This window comes from Manis javanica, chromosome 1, assembly GCF_040802235.1.
Source record: "Manis javanica isolate MJ-LG chromosome 1, MJ_LKY, whole genome shotgun sequence".
Classification (NCBI taxonomy): Eukaryota; Metazoa; Chordata; class Mammalia; order Pholidota; family Manidae; genus Manis; species Manis javanica.
The window spans coordinates 236,045,666-236,067,197 of NC_133156.1; the positions used below are offsets into that span (position 1 = coordinate 236,045,666).

The 21,532-nt window shown below is 44.4% G+C and overlaps 1 protein-coding gene across 5 annotated transcripts in view; it reads right to left on the reverse strand.

Moving 5' to 3' along the window:
- ASAP2 (ArfGAP with SH3 domain, ankyrin repeat and PH domain 2) overlaps positions 1–21,532 on the reverse strand; it is a 161,526-nt gene that overhangs the window by 84,455 nt on the left and 55,539 nt on the right. For all 5 annotated transcript variants that reach the window (XM_073216811.1, XM_073216824.1, XM_073216818.1 and 2 more), the window contains exon 2: positions 14,827–14,899. In XM_073216811.1, coding sequence (XP_073072912.1) covers positions 14,827–14,899 — 73 coding nt within the window. The remainder of the gene's footprint in view (positions 1–14,826; positions 14,900–21,532) is intronic.

A 21,532-nucleotide genomic window follows, 5' to 3' on the forward strand; every position in this document is an offset into this window, starting at 1 on the left:
ACAAAGACAGACAAGCAGTAACGATCACTGTGGTACATGACAGGAGGTAGCAAGACAGCCGAGTAGGGGGGAAAGAGTAAATTTTCCTGGAGCTGGTGATGGGAAGGCTTCTCAGAGGAGGCAGGGCCAATAGGAGTTTCCTCCTTCAGAGTCCATCCAGAACAGGAGACCAAAGCTGACCTGCGGCTACTGGCCTCACCCCAGATTCTCCTTTGCCGAAGAGCTCTGTTCCATTTAAGCTCTGCCCAAAACCAAATCGGAGGAGACTGAGGTTGTGCCAAAGAACTGGCAGTATCTTCCCTTAGCCCAGAATCCCCAGGTGTCTGCACACACAGCAGGGAGGTGAAGGAACGTTTGCTGAATGTGGACCACCAGCTCTTAGAACGTCACATCCAAGTACATAGATGCCTTTTGCTGACAAAACAATTTGATCAGCCACATTACACAATGTGCATTTTGCCACTGCACACTGCTTTCAGCATTTTTCCACTTTGTTTTTACCTTCTATTACCTAAGGGATACAATTCCCATTACTTACAGAAGCTTACCAGATGCCTCCCCCCAGCTCCATGGAGAGCACAGCAGACCTGGGAAAGAAATTATTTTGGTGGTGTGATAAAGTCCCCAGAGGCTCCATCCCTCAAGGACAAGTAGCCCCTGGAAAATCTATGGTCTCCAGAACCTCACATAACAATAGCTACCATTCAGGCAGGTGAGATTTTATATACATATACACACACCTATATATATAATCTTTCATCTCTACAACTGCTATGTGGGATTCTACAGATGAGGAAACAGGATCAGGTATTTGCTAAATAACGTAGTCAGTGTTTCATAATAAGTAAGGCAAAGAGTCCATCCACTCTGTGACAGTATCCACATCTGTAAACCAGGGGCTTTTGGCTTGATTAGTGGTTCCTTAATCTTTTGTTTACCAGAGACACCAATAAAAATCAGAAAACGTTTCAGATTCTCTCTCCAGGAAAAGGTAAAAATCAGAAAATGTTTCGGATTCTCTCTTCAGGAAAAGGTATATTTACATAATTTTCATACAATTTTTGGGATACACAGACCCCTTAAGCCCTAGCCTAGATGAGCCCAAGTTCCCTACCAAATAAACATAACAACCCTAAGCATGAGTCATGTTAATACTTGTTACCTGAAGGCACAAACCTTAGTGCTCCTTCAGATTAGTTATCTTCCCATTAATATGTTGATCATTATTGACCAGACTCCACAAGTAATCCACCTAAATTCCAGTCATTATTCTCAACCAGTGGAGAAGAGACAACTAGAATCTCAGAGCTTGGAACTGGAAGACATCTAAGGGTCTCGACGGTCCACGTCTCCACCTCCAACTTCCTTAGAGACAGAGGGCCGCCAACACTCTGCTGGAACCCCTCCAATGACCAGACCAGCTCACCACTGAGCCTGCTCAGCCAGCTAACTTCTCCCTCATGTTTGGATCTAAACCTGCCCCCATGAAAATCCCAGAGAGGAACAGATAATGTGTCTCACTTCCTCACCACAGAGGAAGTCCTTAGATGTAAGAAGCTCCAGGTCCTTCCAGTGTCCTACAATGAGGTTTTCAGCTCCAAGATTGTGAGGTTCCCCTTAAAATGTTGCTCTTGTAATTCAATTAGTGAGACAGCTACCTTCTATTTTAGAAGTGCTGTATACTTCCCTAGGGTCACCTGTGACTCACCTTCCAGCACACTTCTCATTTACAGGCTGGTACTGATATTGTGATCAAACCCACCTGGAGCTTTCACCCCATAAGGATCGCTGTGGCTCAGACAGACATTACCTAGAACCTTTCCCACAGCATTATGCTTGGCTTTTCTCCACTGTGTACCCTCACTCTCACCCTGCTGTGCACCAGGCAGGGCAGTGCAGGGGTCATAGGAGAGACAGCAAAGCAGATCTGGGTTTTAGTCTCAGCTCCTCTAGTGGCTATGACCCGGGGTCAGTTGCTACTCTGCACCTCAGGGACCTTATCTGTAAATGAGCCACTGATGGACCTAACTCAGAGAGCTGTTGTAGGATTACATTTATTAAAGTACTTATTAGCACAATGCCTGCCTGTAACAAATACTTTGCAAGTGTCAGACTTTTATTACTATTATGCCCCCACTCTCAAGTTTATGAACATCAATACAAAAGGGCTTTTTTTCACCATCATTTGTTATAATCTGTTCCTTTCGACCACAGATATGGTATACCTCTATTTTGTATGCTGAATTTTACCGTCTGAGGATTCCATCATAAGAATGTTTCTTCATGTTGCTATGTAACCACAATTCCACCAAGGGGCTAACCCTACTTTAGTTACTGGAGACCTTCAGCTTCTCACTAGGATAAGCAGTGCAGCAAAGCAACAAGCATCTCCGTGCATCTTCCCACAGGAAGATTTCCATTTCCTCCATGCACAGTGCCCAACTGCCTTCCAAAAACTGTGTGCCCGTTCTCAATGCCACAACAAAGTAGCAGAATATTCTTGCCAAACACTGAGGATTATGATGATCTCATTATTTTCTTGTGTAACACAAAGAAAATCATGCCAGATAATAGTACCTTCTCAGTGCACAATGCAACTTCACTTCCTAAACTATTATATTTCTTTAAAGATACTCTATCCTAATTATATGATGTCTATAGTGGAAATAATTCTCCATATTAATTTTAAGCTCTATATTAATTTAATAGTCATTCTAATAGCATTGCAAATAACAGAAAATACAGTTACTGAAATCTCATTTTCTTTTCTAGGTAAAAGATGATATGGGTTTGAGGGAAAATTAGCATTTCTTTCTTTGAATTTTTCATTTCAAGGATGTGACAATTTCCCTAGGACGTTCAGATCAAGGATGAGGAAGGGATATTCCGCTCTGAGTACAAATACCTCCAAGTCTTTAAGATACAGTAATTTTAGAGAAGTGAAAATGAAAGTCTTTTCTTGCTTCCTTCTTGATGAAGATGAATTTTTCCACCCACTGATGTGTCAAACACAGCTGAAAAATGTTAGCTTCAACTTCCCAGCAGGGGAAAAACATCTTTGGGCTGAGACAAAGCTTGGGGAATTTTAGGCTGATTAAAGTTTTGGAATAAATATGAAGTGGGTTTCTTTTTATTTTTAAGACATTAGACAGCAGTCTATTATGAGTGGGAAAAATTAATGTAGAAAGTTTCTTGACAAATCATTATAATAGGTGCTTTTGCAAATCTGCACACAAGGTGCTCTAGAAAATATAGCTTAGCTGGGTCATCTGTTATCCTTTTGAAAGCAGGGGCCCATCATAATATACTTCCTGTTGTGTAACAAAACTATTGTTTTACTTATACTGAGGACATACTGACACCACTCTGGCCCAGTTCAATGTCTGAGGTCAGGGTGTGTGTCTTAAGTATTCTCAAAAACCAGCAGCTTCAGCAGCACCTGGGAACTCAGTTGATTAGCAAATACTCAGGCTCCATCCTGCTCCTACTGAACCAGAAAATCTGAGGGCAGGGCCCAGCAATCTGTGCTTTAATAAGACCTCTAGGAGATTCTAGGAGCCTCTGAAGTTTCAGAACCACTACTCTCAAGCAGGGGTTGGCAAGCTTTTTCCTAAAAAGCCAGAGTGTAAATATTAAAGGCTGTGCGGGCCAAAGGCAATGAGTTGCTATTGGCAAAATGGAAGTGTACATGGCAAGATGGTAAAAGCCACTCCTAGCTCACAGGCTGTAGAAACACAGCTGTCTAAGGCATCTCAGATCTCCTTTCTCCATAAATGCATATAAATCCTCACATAGCAGAATATGCAGCCCGCTATAATACATACTGCTTACATCTAACATCTTAAGTTTCTCCTACAGTTAAGAGGACAGTTTTATGAATTTACAGCAGAAACATAACATTATTATGCTTCTTGGAAAAGGGGAACTGAGGTTGCAGATGGAATTAATGTTGTTAATCAGCTGAAAATAAGAGAAATTATTTCGGATCATCTGGGTGGGGCCCAGTGCAATCACAGCATTCTTAAATATGGAAGAAAGAGGCAGAAGTCAGTATCTGTTATGGACAGAATTGGGTCCTCCAAAAATTCATACATTAAAGCCTTATCCACCAATGTGATGGTATTGGAGGTAGGGTTTTTGGGAGATAACTAGAATTAGATGAGATCATCCGGGTGGGGTCCTTATGATGGGATATAAGAAGAGACCCCAGAGAGCCCACTCCTCTCTACCACATGAAGACACAGCAAGAAGGCTTGTCTGCAAGCCAGGGAAAAAGCCTTTACCAGAACCCAACTATGCTGACACCTTGATCTTGGACTTTCAGCCTCCAGAACTGCAAAAAACAATGTCTGTGGTTTAAGCCACCCAGTCTGGTATTTTGTTATGAAAGCCTGTGCAAATTAAGGCATGTCAGAATGATACAGCATCATAAAGACTCCACTGGCCATTGCTGGCTTTGAAGATGGAAGGCCACAGACCAAGGAGTACAGGCAGCCTTTAGGAGCTGAAAGAGGCAAGGAGATAGGTTCCCTCACGGAGCTTCCAGGAAGGGGCTCTGTCAACACCTTGATTTTAGCCCTGTGAGACCAGAGTGGCAAGATAAAAATTTATGTCAATTTAGGGCTCTCAGTTTGTGTAATTCATTACAGTAGCCATAGAAAACTAATAAAAGACAGCAAAAAAGGCTAATGCTGTATCAAGTCTCAGCTTGATGCAGATGGGTAGTAAGGGTGGGTGGGTCTTCAGCAGGTGCCCAGGACAGCAAGAGCATATGGACACATCAGGAGCGGGGCTGGGTGGGAGACAGTGTGCCAACAGCCTGAAACGCTCACGGAGCAGTGAGAGATCAGTCAGCCTGGATCAAAGACTGTGATGAGCGGTGGAAATCAATTCGTGGTCAAATATGCCAATCCATGACAAACTAGACAGGTAGGTAGAGAAGTCCCCCAGTCTCAGGTAAATTAAGAAATAGGAGACAAAAAAGGTATGTGGCAGTAAAGGCAAAAAATTATTTTTGCTGTCTTTTTAATCATCATAAACTGAGTGCCCTTCATATGCAAGCAGTTGCCTTAGAACGTCAAACACTCTTAATGATGCGAGGGCTGTGGGGGCTTCTCTCAGAACTGCCCGCCTGGCCGCCGAGCCAGAATGAGCGTACAGTCACAACACTCCTGACCAACTCTGCTCGCTAGCAGCTTAATCCCTATTGAATATGCCTCACTTATTTCTGATGTCTGGTTCTAAAAAAATTTTATCTATCCTTAGAATCCTCTACTAAAAATATTCAAAAGAATGTGCTACTAAAAGCAGTTCTAGGGAAGAGTTCCAAAAATGCTGTGAACAATGTCAGTAACATCACAGGAAAAAGTACCAGGCTTCCTCAGGTGACTTTTAAGTACACAATACTTGCTCTGAAATAAAGACTTCAGGACTTTACTTCAAAATCAGTATTCTGGTTTTAAAAAATATTCAGACTCATAGCTTTATAATAACTCAAATGTGGCATGATACAATAGATGGGTAAAAGATGACAGAAACAGGGAGACCCCCTTCAAGGTCAGGCTAACAGCCTGTGTGTGTTAAATTCCACAGCAAACTTCTCGGCGGCCGTAAGCCTCAATTTCCTCCCATTAAGCAGCAAATGCCATTTCAAGCAGACTGAAGAGCGTGTGCAGAGAGAAAAGGTGGCACCCCGGGAAAATGGCCAGTTATTTCAAAGAAGGGCACAAGAGCTGGGAGGGACCCCAGACAGGTAGCCTGTCCAAGTGATGCAGGGAGCTAGGACACCATCTGGCACTCTGCGGCATTTGAGCAGGGGCTTCGGCGGGGAGGGGTGATTGAGACAGTGGCCGTTTCAGAGGCAAATCACTGGAAAAGGGGAAGACCTATGTCCTCCACAAGACACATGGGCATATATTAAATCTCCAGTAAGTCCTGCAAGAAGAGAAACCTATTTACCTGTGCTTTCCCCCAATCTCCCTGAAATTCTAGTACCTGCACAGAGGCCTCCTCTTCTCTCCCAGGCTCTGGAACTCACCTTCATGCACATGAGTGTGGACAAGAAAACAGAGCAGAGTCTTGAGCAGAGATGGAACATCACTGGGTCGTACTTTACAAAGTAACTCTGGGGCAGGCAAAAGAATGAGGTTTGTGGCACATGCTCAGCAATATCGGTCAGAAAGGCAGATTAGACCCCTAACACCTAGCATCCTGATAACAAGTGCTTACATCTTCTCTCTTCTAGGGCTTATTTGCTTAAAAGCTACACAATTGGGTGCTGTGGCCTCCAGAGACACAAAAGACCAGCAGCTGTCACACAGCCAGTGTTTGCACAAGCAGCACATTGCTTCATTTTTATTTCTGATCAGAACAGCTTTCTCAATGTATGACTTTAAAATCACTTTTAAACCTAATCAGAACATAAAATTTCCTTTCCACTAGACTTAAATTATAAACTCAAAAAGCCCAAGGAAACACAGCAAAAAAAAAAAATGTCTTACAATACTTTTTGAAATCCAGTCCTTGTCACCAGAGCATCTACGTCTAAGTAATTTCTGGGAAGACTTGAAGATAGCTCATCAGTGTGCCAAACACAGTGAACACACACGGTGGCCTCACAACAGAGCAGACCACTGAACACAGTGTGGACCACAGAGCAACTTGGAGCTCCTCTAACCCTCTGATCTCAAGCTTCTCACTTGTATATGAGAAAGGTTTGTTGGAAAGACTGGCATAATGTACAGAAAGCACAAGTATGCAGTAAGTGTTTGTGGGTAAAACTGCAATAATTCCAGAATCTCTCGCTTGGCCTTAGTACATCTCCATATCAAAGGTGTTTCCAAGGGGTGGAGAGAAGTAGCCCATGTCCAGATCAATGGGTAATTACACTTGGGGAAGCGAGGGCATATCTGGACCAGAGAAGTTGGGTGGGGCTCCTTTTTGCAGCCAGGTTGGGAGAGACACAGGTGAGCAGAAGTGGACAACAGTTTGTAGGCAATTAACATGTTTCTCCCACTTCATTTCTCCCTTTGACTGATTTCAGTTTCAAAGGTATTTTGCCCCGGGCTGGGAAGATATTTCCCCCCCAGAATTACATCTGGTGGTAGTCAGCAGGACCTCTGAACCCAATATCTATCTTCATGGGTGTGATGCTTGGACAGGCTGCCCCTAGAAATGGTGGGGGGATCCCCAGAACACCCCTCCCACCCTGTGGATGGTGGGGAGGCCCCAGTGGCTACAGTGGTAGAGGGTGCAGCTTCACCTGAAAGCTCCCTTTCTGTGGGGCTACCAATTAGGGAGCCCTAGTGGAGAACTATTCCAGGGTAAAGCGCCTCCTAGAGGTGTGGGGCCTTCCCCAGAATTGAGGGAGGGTGGAGACACTGGAAGCTGTGGAATTAGCCCTCTGTGAGACAGAAGACTGTTTGGAGCCCCTGAGTGGCCATGTAGGAGCCGGGATTGTGAGATGTCTGTTTCTCGAGATAGTGGAAAGGGTTACCGAGGAAAGAGCAGTGCCTTCGGCCCCAGAGATGGTGGAGATGGCAGGAGAGAGTGAGGGGGTGGGGCCAAGGGCTGATGTGTTGTCAAGGCCACCACCCAAGGCACGAGCCTCTCCCATACTAAAGGTCCACCATGTTGTAATTAAGAAAATAAAAACACAGTAACTGCAGGTTTTCCTCAGGGGAGGAGATGACCCCTCCCCAGGTTGTGGAGCACTCCATCCTCCGCCCCTTTACCCAGGATGAGCTGGTGGACATGAGCATTCAGTTTTGGCATAAACTGTCAGAACCTCTGACTACATGGCTTTTGTGTGTCTGGGTTATGGGGGTAGAAAACATTGTTATGTTGGATTCTGAAATGGGTAGAATGGCTTCCCTGATGACTCACCCTTCCCTCTGGCAGCAGTTGCAACGTGCCTGTGACACCTCACAGAATCAGGTGCTACTAGATTGGCTGACCTCGGTCATCACGGCAGTCTGGCCTAGTCAGGGTAATTTACCTGACTTACCCACTAGCTGGAAAACATATGCAGAGCTCCAGCAGGTGTTACAGGAGTTGGGCATGAAAAATATCATCTATAATATGGACCCCCAGGGCCCTGATGAGTTGTTCACTGTAGGAATGAGAAATCTGGTGCTCCATAAGCCCCCATCTCTTTGGGTCCCAAGTGTCTACTCTCGCTCCCCACAGAGCAACCCATAAGTGAGGCTACTCACACGTTAGCAGATCTGGGGGAGGTTGAAACATTAAGAGCACAGGAGGAAGTATGGGCTACAACTGAAAGGAGAGGTGCAAAGGGCCCGTGAAAGTCTCAAGGACCCACATGTGGCTTGATTTGATAAAGGCTGGGGTAGTGAAATAAAAACTTGATGGGCAGCCCAACAGGATCTTGTTAGCAATGTGGTACCAATTAAAGCCAGAGCAGCAGTTCCAGCTGCTGAGGTCCAGGACACAGGAGCCAAAGGCAAACCCCATGTCCAGCCTGTGCCTCTGCAAGATTCCCTGGGGGGCAGTACTCAGGCTCTGTCTGGGCTCTCACCCCCACAGGAGGACGATTGGGCGGTGTGGTTTGACTGGGGGGGGTGGTCAAGGCCTTAGGGGAGGTGGAGAGTGTTTATCCCACACTTGGCATAAATTCTGAAGCCCTTATACCAGTTGGTACGAAATAGCATCAGGTGGGACTGGAATAAAACATGCAGCTGATTTTATTGCTGCTAAGAAAGCAGTTAAGGCCATATAGGCCTTGAGTATAATGACTCATCAAGGCCCTATGAGTTAGATGTTCATGTAGCCAAAGCTGGTTATGGATGAGGCCTGTGGCAGTGGCTTGAATGTACATGCCAACATATTGGATTCTCGTCACAACTATGGAAAGAAACAGAGGTCCGGTACACCTTGATAGAGAAGCAACTGGCTGCCATGTACCATGCCTTGCTGGCTACAGAGCCCATCACTGGAACAGCTCTGACTAAGGTAATAACCACCTATCCCACTGTGGGGTGGGTGTGAGACTAGACACAAAGGCACAGACACCTATACTGGCCAAAGGGGTGTATACTTATAGCAGCGTAGCAACCTCTCCAATAACCCCTTAAGTGGAGAACTCCAATGCTTATTGGGGCCAGTGATATATACCAGTGGAAAGCAGGAAGAACTTGCTTTTGAGCCATTGGTAGCCAAGAGTCCTTATCAGAAGGGAAAAGCCCCTATATCTGAAGATGCTTGGTATACAGACAGCTCCAGTGTGGGCAGCCCCAAAGTTAAGGGCTGTGACTTTCCATCCTAAGAATGAGACAACATGGATGGAGGATGGAGAGGGGAAGAGCAGTCAATGGGCTGAGTTGTGGGCTGTATGGATTGTGATCACCCAGGAGCCCTCCCCTATAGTTGTGTGCACTGACAGCTGGGCTGCCTATTGGGGCTTGACCCTGTGACAACTGATTTGGTACTATGCCAACTGGATGGTTGGTCACTGGTCCCTCTGGGGGCAAGAGTGTGGGAAGACCTATGGGCCTCTGGTCAGACTAAGACAGTTGCCGTATACCATGTGAAGCCATTTGCCTTTGGCATCCCCAGGGAATGATGAAGCAGACACACTGGCCCAGGTGCATTGGCTGGAAGGAAAGCCTGCCTCTGATGTAGCTCAATGGTTACATCAGCATTTCTCGCACACAGGGCAAAAGACAATGTGGGCTGTAGCCCATTAGTGGGGCTTGCCGTTAACCTCTGAAGAAGTCAACAGAGCCCAGGAGTGCCTTGTGTGCTCTAAGAGGGACTTATACAGAGTCTCACACGAACATGGGACAATAGTAAAGGGACTGATACCCGTTGTCAGGCGGCAGACAGACTATATTGAGCCTCTGCCCATATCAGAAAGATATAAGTATGCCATGACTTGTGTGGACACAGCTACTGGCCCACTGGTTGCTTGTCCTGCGTCATGCAGATCAGCAAACCACCAAGAGAGGTCTAGAGTGTTTCTTTGCAACCTATGGCTGGCTGCAGGTGACTGAGAGCAATCAAGGCACCCCTTTACTGGACATGTGTTACAAGAATGGGAGCAGCAATTAGGAATAAAGTGGGAGTTTCATGTATCATATAACCCTACTGGGTCAGACATGATAGAGAGGTGCAATGGTTTGTTGAAATCTGGCCTGAAGTTGGACAACAACAATCTATGGAGCTGTACACTTCTGGACAGTGTTATGGCGTTTGAATGAGAAGCCCCAAAAAGGAGCCTTAACCCCTGTGGAAATGCCAACACACATTGCTTTCTCTCCTATACAACTGTGTGTGCAAAACAAAGAGGAGTTATTGAAGCCAGGATATGGCCAGCAGAGCAACATGCTGTTCCCATCCCCAATGGCATTAAACCCGGGAGACTCTGTTGAGTGATGTGGCCCTGGACTTTTTGACACATGAACCAGCGATGGCTGGCCCTTCTGGAATCTTGGGGAAGAGGCCTGGAAGCTTGCCTCTTGTGTGTTCCTAGAGTAACAACAGAGTGGCCCCCAAAGATCATGGTAGTGTACCCGGGAGGTAAGAGAATCTTACGGGTAAGTTTTGTTTCATCTTTACAGCCAGTGTATGTACCTCCTGTAGCCCTATGTATTGACCCATCTGTAACTCCCACAGGGAGTGGGGTGAAAGTCTGGTATACTAGACCAGGATGAGATCCCATTCCTGCCACTGTCCTATCACAGGACCGCTGTTTTGCATGCATCCTACCTGATGGACAAGATTTGTCTATGCTTATATCATTAAAACATGTATTTTATCGCCCGTAAGTTTATTTTCTTCTACAGTTCCTGTGGCCTGGACTTGACCCCTGGCTGCAGCTGCTGCGTGATGATTGCTCTGAACTCCCTGCCTCTTGAGCTACTGACCACCTGTGGAATGGGGAAGCTATGGACTTCATCTGCATAGGACTTTGAACCTAGCTGAATCCTCCAGGTTGAGGATTATCATGATTTTATTGCTGTTGCTATTGTATGTTATCAGTCTGGTTACAATGCTCCAGTTTTCTTTCACAGGGTCCACTGCCTAAGATGGGGAACGAGTAGATTGTGAGGCAAGATTTCTGGAGGGGTGGGCTGTGGGTAAATTTGCAGTATTTCCAGAATCTCTTGCCTGGCCTTAGGATTTCCATTACGCTATGGCTCTTTGCATTTTCATATCAATAGGTGTTTCCAAAGGGTGGAGAGTAGTCCATCTCCATATCAACAGGTAATTATTAGGGGGAGTTAGGGCATATCTGGACTGGAAAGGTTAGGTGGGGCCCCTTTTGCTGCCAGGTCACGAGGACAGGCGAGAGCAGAAGTAGACAACTGCTTGTAAGGAATAAATGGGTTTCTCCCACTTTATTTCTCCCTTTGACTGATTTTGGTTTCAAAGGTATTTTGCCCTGGGCTAGGAAAATATTTTCCCCCCAGACTTACAGTGTTCAACCGTAAAATCAATCATTATTCCTTCCTGTCCCCCTCAGTTTATCCAGTAAAAGAGCTAGTGGCAGGTGACTTCCTTTTTGGATACTCAAACATTTGTTTTAGCAAATCTCAGTGCTATATTAAGCAGAGGGTTTTATACTCTTTTCTTTGATATTGACTTTTAAATAAAAATATTTTCCCTATATATGTTTACTTCCAGTTAGGTGTTAGTCACTGAAAATGAACTCTACTTCCTTCTTTCATAAAATCAGTAGTTGTGAGGTAATAAATTGATATTTATATACTAACAAGCTAGCATGGTGGCAATTTTTGGTTTTGTTTTATTGTTAAAAAATTGTAGAGGACTTTGAAGAATATCTAGGTGAAGCTTCCCCACCCTGGCATTATTGACATTTTGGGCCAGATAATTTTTTGTTGGGGCCTGTCCTCCACATCTTGGGACCTTCAGCAGCATACTTGGCCCCTAATCACTAGCTGTCAACAGCATGCACACGTGTTCAGTTGTTAGTAACCAAACCTCATACAGGGAGGGGTGGTGTAACTGCCCTGGTTGAGAACCACTGATTTGCCTTTCAACCTGATTATTATTAAAAAGTGGACTATTTTAGAAACAAGGAAGCCAGGGCTAAAAGATGCTAAGGGATTTACCCCAGGGCACAACAGATATTACCATGAATGCCAGGCTTCAAGCTTAGTTAGGAACTAGCTCAGTCTTGAACAATTAAGTGCCATGTGTTCTTTGCTTTCCTGAACTTATTTCACATTCCTTTGGCACTTAGCACAACTTAATACCTGTCTTACCATTTTAACATCAATACAATTTCAATATATAAAATATGCAAATTAAAGGGCAGAAAAATACAAAGTCAAAACTCTAAAACAATCACTTCTTAGCATATTTCTCCCAAATCTTTCTTCCTAAGTATATACTTTTTTTCCCCCTGTTGGTAAATTTTTTATTTTCTCTTTATCCCTGATGTCAGGACAGTAGGACATGCCTTGAGATATGCCATGTCCACCCATAAACATATACATGCAAGTACATACACATAAATATATTAAGAGCATGAGAGTGTGTGTAATTTGTTCTCCTTAGTGTTCATTAGACTTTCTCAATATGAGATCTTAAATATCTTCTTAGTTCTGGGAATTTTTTAGCTATTTACTTTTTCAAAAATTTCCATTTTTCCATTCTCTTTCTCTTGTCTGGAACTCCTATCAGGTTAATGCTAATACTGGCTTTTCTGAATCTATTCTTTGTGACTCACAATTTTTATTTTACATTGTCCATCCCTTCAACTCCTTGTGTTCAGGCAACATGGGGCCTCACTGATTTCCCCTTCTCATGTGTAGAGCCTGCCATTTAACAAATCTTTGAAATAAATTTCAATTATGTTTTTCACTGTCAAGCCTTTCACTGGTACTTTTTCAGGAGTACCTTTCATTTCCCATTTTAGAAATTTGATAACCTTCCTTGACCCTTTAAGGATATTTGTCCTAGGTTCTTATTTAAAAGTCCTGTTCTGATTGCCCTATTCAGTTTCCTCAAGTATAGGTTCTTCTGTTTCTTGATTTTGGGGCTCTTCAAATGTTAGGCAATTCTTAATATCTTTGAAAGAGCAGAAGTTTTTCATTTTGATTTGGTCTATTTTAAGGCTTATTGCCATCTGTGTCCTACCCCAGAAGCCTTTGCCTACCCCATGTTGTAAAGATATTCTCCTGTGTTCTTCAAGAAGTTTTCTGGTTTTAGTTTCTACATTTAAATCTATGATTCATATCAAATTAATGTTTATGTAGGGTATGAGAGGGTGTCATGTGCCATTTGTTGGAAACACCTTCATTTCCCCATTGGACTTCCTAGGTCAACTTTGTTGAACATAAAAAACATGTAAATATGGGTTTATTTTTAGACCCTCTATTTTGTTCCATTGATCTATATGCTGACTCTTTCGCCAGTACCAGTCTTGATTACAGAGTCTATAGTAATAGATGTACAAGACTTTTAAGTCAGGGAATTTAAGTTCTCCAACTCATTCTTCTTCCTTTCCCAAGATTATTTTGGGTATTCCAGCTCCTGTGCACTTCCACATAAATTTTAGAATCAGCTTGTCAATTTCCCATGCTGGATTTTTGATTAGGGTTGTTATCTTGAGATCATTTTGGGGAGAACTGACATCTGACGATATCGAGTCTTCCAGCCCACATCCATCATATACCTCTCCATTTCTTTGGATCTTGTTCAATTTCTGTCCGCTGTGTTTTGTGGTTTTCAATGTAGAGTTCTTGCATATCTTTTGTAAAATCTGTTCCTAAATACATGTTGCAATTCTTCGTTGTAATTATCTTTGTAACTGAGATTTCCTACTACCCTCTTCTCAATCTTGGCTTGCAGCCTTCCCTGGGGGAGATGCAAAAACAGCACCCAGACTGGCGTTCACAATACTTTAACTGGGTGGAGGAAGGAGTCAGTGGGACATGTATTTCCAGGCTATTCTCCATCCCTCCTGACATCTCAACCACCTACGGCATTCTGCTCCATTCGCTACTTTCATTGAAGGAAGGTACCCCGAGGGTGAAGGGACGAGTTAGGGTACCAAGTGGCAGGCTTCTGTAGAAGTAGACCAGGACACCCTGTCCCAGGCCACCACCCTCAGGCATTCACAGTGTTTCTGCCATGCTCAGCAGCTGCATGCTCCCCACAAATCAGCTCCAGGCTCCGTGGGATTCTTCACAACTTCTAGTCCCCCAAGGCTGCCACTTTCTTGTTTCTGAGTGACACAGTCACTTAATATAGTCACTTAATGACTTTAAAAACTATTTTCTATCACTTGTAAGGTTTTGTGTGGGAACAGACCTGCCACACATATACAGCCTGAAATCTTTAAGTCAAAGGTTGCAGTGGCTTTTTTTAAAACATGTTTATTAAATCTAGATCTAATATTACTTTGAGTAGTTGAGTAAACTTTAATATTTATTCATTTTCTTCCCAAACAAGAAAGGCAAGCATTAGGTAAGAGAGAAATGGAAAGGTCATTCTGACATGATTAACAGCTCAAACCAAAGAGCAGAGGCAGGAGTGAATCTGGTGTCTTTTGAACAAATTTGACAAAGTTTGTGTGGGAAACTGTGTGGCACTTCAGAGAACAGGAAATGCAACAAGGGTTAGTGTGGGGGTGGAGATGAAACCCAACTCCAAATTTAGACAATTAACAAAACAAAACACACTCCTAAAAGTAAACACCCAGCTCAGAGTCTGTAATATGCATGCCCAGAAAGAGGAGTTTAATTGATTATTCATTGATGGTGGTCAATATTATGGCATCAGAACTGCAAATGCAATCGTTTTCCACAAAAATACCTGTAAGAAAGAATGTATACTCACCCAGCCCAGAGATATTTATTGCTTTCACGGATTTCTTCATTTTGTAAAGAACCATCCGGTCCACGTCCAAAGCCTACAATAGAGAATGTATTAATTAAAACATGTGCTTAAACTTAGATCATGACTACGAGAAAGTGTCCATGTGAGCTCTGAAGGCCCCTCTGGGATATTTCTGGGGGACAAATCCTCCGTGTGGCATGAAGATCTAGCTGTCAGGAAAACCAATGCCTTCCCAGGCGCTTCATCCACCCAAAGTATGGCAGCTACCTCTGCCCACACTACCCGCCAGACGTTAGCCTCTGCAGTGACACCAGTTAGCTTGGACCGCCCACTGCGAACCAGCCAGGCTCCAAGTCTGTGATTCTTCTCAAGGGAGGGCAAAGGACAGCGGGCAGGAGAGGAATAGGTATGTGCTGGGGCACAGTGCCCCATGTTCATACCCCAAGAGAGTCAGATTACAGGATCAGTCCACCCCTGCCAGAAGCAGTATGGTCTATAGTGGAAGGCAAACCCACTCTGCATTTGAAAGGACCCAAATGTGAATTTGTTCGTAGCAAGACATGTTCTTAATTCTCCCCAAGCCTCAGATTTCTCTGCTAGAAGCCAGGAATAACAATACCTACTATGCAAGGTTGAAGGATTAAATAGACACACTTAAATATTGTATTTATAGACCAATCACTTACTTATAGGCACTTATACTGTCCAGCACATAAAAGGTACTCAAATAATATTTGTTCAATGATTAAACAAACCTGGAGATTTCCCTGCAGCTCTGCTTTCACACAAGATCCAGGGGTAAATTTCCTTCTAACCCAATTAAATACCACAGAAGAGCAATGGTGTCACTTTAAGTTGAGACAGGAAGAAGCATCTATAAACTGGGATAGTGACACCAACTGCAGGGCTGCTGCAAAGATTAAACGGAGGACTGAGGGGAAGCACCCAGCCCGATTCCTGGTGGACAGCAGATCCTCATGAGCAGTAGTTATCATTATTCATTGTGAGTTTTGATCATAAAAAAATTGCAATGGCCTATCATCTGAAACAGAGCACGCTGCCTCAGAGAAATAAATTCTGGATTTCCAGGCTTCCTGGGTTAACCTTTTAAATCCATTTTTAATCCCAGCATTGTAAGTCCTAGCTCTAGCGCAACAGTGACAAGTTTACTCAATGCTAAAAACAGAGGTGACTGGTGCTGGCATGGCAGTAGACATTCACTAGAGTGGCTACAACAACAAGAGAAGTTATAATAAAAAAAGCATTATATGCTGACATATTATAGAGAAGGGTAGGTAAGGACTGATGCAAGAGTCAAAAGTTCTTGTAGAGCGTTAACTTTCCTTTTCCTAGGAAAGCATCTCTACTCCATTCCTCACCTTCCCCTGAGATATGAAAAGGAAACAAAATAGCCCATGGAAATCCCTACTGCACTCTCCTCTCTCTCAGTCTCATCAATGTTTATTCCCAATCTGCTACCTAGCAAACAATATCTGGCAACACATGCACTGGCTCCCGGGTTTTGGCAGTGCCACAGATGACAGTGCGCTCAGGGCTGCGGCAGAAACGCTAGCCCCTGAAGCCTGACCGGCCGTGCGTCAGAGGGCACAGCTCTCACACACAAAGCCACCAGTGCGAGGCATGAGTCAAGGCTCTAGGCAGCCCTGTCCCAGGTAAGGGCTGTTGCTGACAAACACATTTGGCCTACTCAACATCTAGTCTAGCACTGGAACAAATCTGGTCCTGCACAGTCTTCAGAACTGCCAGAACAGTATCTGACCTGCATTCAAATAATAAAAGCTGTTCCTCCTCCTCAGAGCTTCCCACACAGCGGAATGCACCAGCACCAGCACCAGCCTGGTTCGACTATGGAAACATTATAGGTCAGCCAGTACTACTAAGCCCTTTCTACATTCTAGGAGGTGAGGAGGGAGAAAACATCCCGCACAGAGAGGAGAGAAACACACAGTTCCAGGGCCACTTCGAGCCGGGTCGCTGGTGATGCTTGCTGATGTCCTCAGAGCAAAGTCTCCGCTCTGCAGCACAGCTTTAAAACCTCTTCACGATCTGGCCCGTTACAGCGGCAGCCTCCTCTCCTGACAGCCTCCTGCTTCTGTCCCAGTGAGCTACTGCAGCTCCCTGGCCTGCTTCCCTCTGCTTCCAAGCACTGCACACTCTCTTCCCTCCTTAGAGTACTCTCCCTGCCTCCTCTTGGCCCAGTGGCTTCTATTTCGACTTTGTGAGGTGGTTTGGGACCTCCTGGAAGCCTTCTCGGATGGACCAGTGCTATGCTAGCTTTTCCTAGTGTGCTTTGCTTACTCGATGGTTCAGCTGATGAGCACCTACTGTATGCTAGGTACTCAGCTAGATATCACAGATACATCAGTGAGCGAACAGGGCAATGCCCATGGCTTCATGGAGTTTACAGTCTAGCAAGATAACCCCCTATATAAGCACAAAGTCAGAGTCCAGCACCTGGCAGGTACATTCACCTGCTTTTCTACTGTTTGGCTCTGCCTGGACATGTGCGCCGCTCCATGTGGTGCCTACCACCCACATGAGTCTGTAGAGCTCACAAATGCAGGTATATTAAAGTGATGATATTTTGGACATATTAGATTAAACAAAATATTAATAAAATTAATTTTACTGCTGCTTTTTACTGTCTCTAATGCTCTCCTCTAAGGGCAGGGACCTGCTCGTCACTGTGTCCCCAGTGCCTGGCAGAGAGCCTGGCACAGACAGGACTAAAAAAGCAGTTCAGTAAGTGACTCTGAGACTAGAAAGGCAGCAAGGACTCAAACCAGGACAAGGCGTCCTGGCGGAGACCCAAGACAATGGGCGGCTATCAGAGGAGGCTTCCTAGCACAGGGAAGGGAAGAGTTGGACTTCAAGATCATTCAGGCCACAGTGAGAACAACAGACCTGGGCTGGCAGGAAGTGCACTTGGGAAAAGGACAACCACCAATGAGAGCCATGGCTGGGACCCGTGGTTAGGAGTCCATCAGTGCTTGATGCAGGGCAGCACACCTTCTGGAAAAGTCATTGAGAGGCCAGGGGAATCTATTCTGACTCTTCTTAACTGGATTTTAGCTCTCCTTATGCTAAGAAAAATGGGAACTGGCAGTAGTTGTATACCCAGTGGGGAAAGCTAATCAATGATGACATACGTTTTACCGCAGCTGAACTCTGACAAATTTCCTCCCATGTTATATTGTAGGGCACACCCCTCCCTGATCATTTACTGCATGAAAGTCTCCTAAAAATATGCCAGCACATGGACTCCTCTACTTTTGTTACTAAAGGGGGTGTGCTGTTTCCTGAATGCAGAAGAAGGTGGATAAAAAATAACTATTGCTTTTCTACAGTCTGTTTAAGAACAGCTTGGAAATAATGGTGAGGTAGGCGGTAGAGGTAATTTTTAATTAAAATTGCAAGAGGGAAAAGCAATTATCTCCCCACTTAAAAACACACCCTTCATTATGGTGTATTTATAGAAAATTAAGATTAAACTTGGTCAGGAGAAGTTAAAATGATTAAGCCTAAATGTTTGAAAAGGCTGTCACTTATATATATATAAACACAGCACTGGAATATTAAAAACAACAAAAAATAAAACTTGAGTCTCAAGAAACCAAAGGTGTTTTACCAATCAGGCTGAGATTTCTAAACAGGTTAGGTGTGCACCCATGCCCTTCTCCCCTCAAAATCTACCCAAGTTTAAGATTAAAAGAAGGTAAAACAGCTGCAGGTTTGGCCAGAATCTGCGTGTAAAAACTATAAACAAAGACAAAAAGTTAACAGCCAATACAGACCTAAGTAGTAACTGCAGCACAGCTTAAGTCTGGCCACAACCCTCATTAATCCTGAGGAGCTAGACTAAAGCTGACCTTTAGTTTATAAATCAAGCTTCAGAGTAAATTTATCACATAAACAAGAGGGATGTGTCTCAGATATTGCAGAGGAAAATAAACAACTGCTGTCAACCACTCTAAAAGCGTCTCTCTCAATCCCCCAACGGCTTTATTAATAGCCACGGTTCTTATTTATTCATGAAAGCAGCTCTTCTCAGTCTCTGCTGCTCATCCAAGCTGTGGCCACAGCTCCTGGGACACAGCAAGTGTGAGAAAGGCAGACCCTCCCCAGGAGGGGACCACAAGATTGTTCTCTCTTTTCCTTTTCAGATCAGGATGGTAGCCACTAGCCACACAGGAATATTTAGAACGAAATTAAGATTAAATAAAATAAAAAACTTCCGTCTTCTTCTCTTGCCACTTTTTTCAAGAGCTCCAGCCACACACACATACCAACTCTTTCTAAGTAGGCGCCCCCCACCCGCCTTATGGTTTCCCCTGAGCCTTCAGATCCCTCGGTGTGCCATCCCCTAGGACTGTCCCATAGACCAATGGTATCACCTAGAGGGTCTTCTTCCTGTTTCCATTTAGAGGGCTGAGTTAGTCTTTATTCCCAGAGCCCTACCAGGGCCCCTACCCTGGCACAGAGGCAGCTATGTCCGAAGGCTGTTCTGGGGGCCAAATCCAGAGCCTGAGATAAGCCTGGAGCTGACCACGTGGGCCCCCCTGATTCACAGGCCAAATCCGGCCCTCGGCCTGTTTCATGTGACGGTGAGCTAAGGATCTATATAGATAAGCATTTCCCACTGATGTGATGATACGGCAATGGGGAATATTGACTGTGAACCCCAAGTAAGAGAAATGCCATCCACACACACTCCCTGGAAAGAATTCCACACTTCTCATTAGTTACCAGAAGACTGTACTCCATTATTATTATTATTTAAACTTCACTAATAAAACTTTGTGGAAATTACTTCTCTCTCATTTTGTAAGTACTTACATAGTGCCTCAATTCTGCCTCTAGACCCACAAAGCTGAGATATTCACTATCTGGCCCTTCACCAAGTCTGCTGATCGCTGGCCTAGAGAGGCCATGAGAAGTTTCTCCAACACTATCAGCCGACCCCTGCTGCTTTTGGCAAAGTGCCAGCTTGGTCTCCAGGACCCTAAGACTCTAAGTCCTTAATTCAAGACAGCAAGCTGGGGAAGGGGATGGCTTCATTCTTGGAAGCCAAAGATGGTACCCTAGAGAAAAAGAGAGGATGGAAGACCACCTCCCACCCAATCCCATCCCTGACTCAGGCCACCTGAGAGTCGCATTCCTCTCCTGTCTCACCTCTTCCCCATCAATGCTTTTATGAAAGGTTAACCTGAGAGGAAATGACATCTTTCAAAGACAGTAGAGCAAATGACAGAGCAAAACAGCACCCATAGCTGTGCCCTCAGGATAGCTTTGTCAAGGCAGAGTCATACAAACATTTAGAAGGCGGCTTTGTCTCATCACGTATTTGACTTTACTTCTGAAGGAACACAGAACATTAATGACAGTGTCAAATATTTCCAGAAGCCTTCTGGGAAGCACAGAAATGCACTGTAGTCTGTACCCTCGGTTTCAAGCCAGAGCAATAATGGATCTACTTCCTTCTGGGGAATAAGACAGGGGCCTGGAGAGCAGCAGGTGTCAGGAAGAGTGAAGATCAAATAAATATCCAAGCTAAATCACAGCTGTGTAAAATGTGTGCAGAAGGACAAACTAAAGGGCACACTTTGGGGCCATCTAATAAAACTGAAGTAGTATACATACAACTGCACCAGGAGACAAGGATGCTCTTGACACTCCTGCAAAGAGCCAAAAACGGGACTAATCCAAGATGCCTATTAATGGTGAAACGGATGAATTGTAGATTAATGTAACAGAGTGTTACATGGCAATGGAGGCAAGTGAGCTTTACTAGGCAGAACAGAAGTGAACTTCACAAAAAGTTAAGAAAAAGAAGCAAGTTGCCAAGTATATAAGCAATCTAATACCATAAACATTTAAAAGTAGGAAAAAGTAGATTATATTGTTTATGTTTAGGGATGTATATACTGCTGATAAAATCCCAGAAGCAAGGAGACATTGATCACACACTCGGGATGGTGGCCACCTCCGAGAGATGACAGGTGGGGCTGGCGAATGCTGTTGGAATGCTGACTGTGCCAGGGTGGCGAATGCTGTTGGAATGCTGACTGTGCCAGGGAGGCCAGGTGATGGCTGAATGCAAACCATTCATTAAATTACAGCACATTTCTTTATGTACACATATGATGTACTAATATGAAAGTAAATTTAAAGCAGTTTTTATAGAAAAGAAATTAAGATCAACTAGATTTTGGGGAAAGAGCCAGAAAGGTTGGCAAAGTGAAAGGGCCTTAGAGGGGTAATTTATTAACCTGGCATCTTGGTCACACATAATGAATGAAAGGGAATTTAGAGATTCCCTAGTCCCATTCCTAAGCCATCTGCAAACAGGTGACACCAGTCAGTAAGCTGGGGACAGAGTGATAACAGAACTCAGGTCTGCCACCTCCCAAAGTAGGCTGCGCTTAAGGGCAGGTGAATGGGAAAGATACACTTCTTTTATTCCTGAGAATGCCTCAGATTCTGTGCCCATCTGCCAGAACCAGTGGTCGTGGCTCTGTGGGCATCTCTTCAGAGGACCGCCAGCCTCTCACCCCCAACTGGACCATGGCCATGTCCTTAATCACAAGTGCCTGCAACAGGTGCAGACCTGGGGACCATCAGGAGGGCAGGCTAGCACACCTGGCCTGTGCACATACAGCCGACCCTGACCCAGGCGGGCGTATGC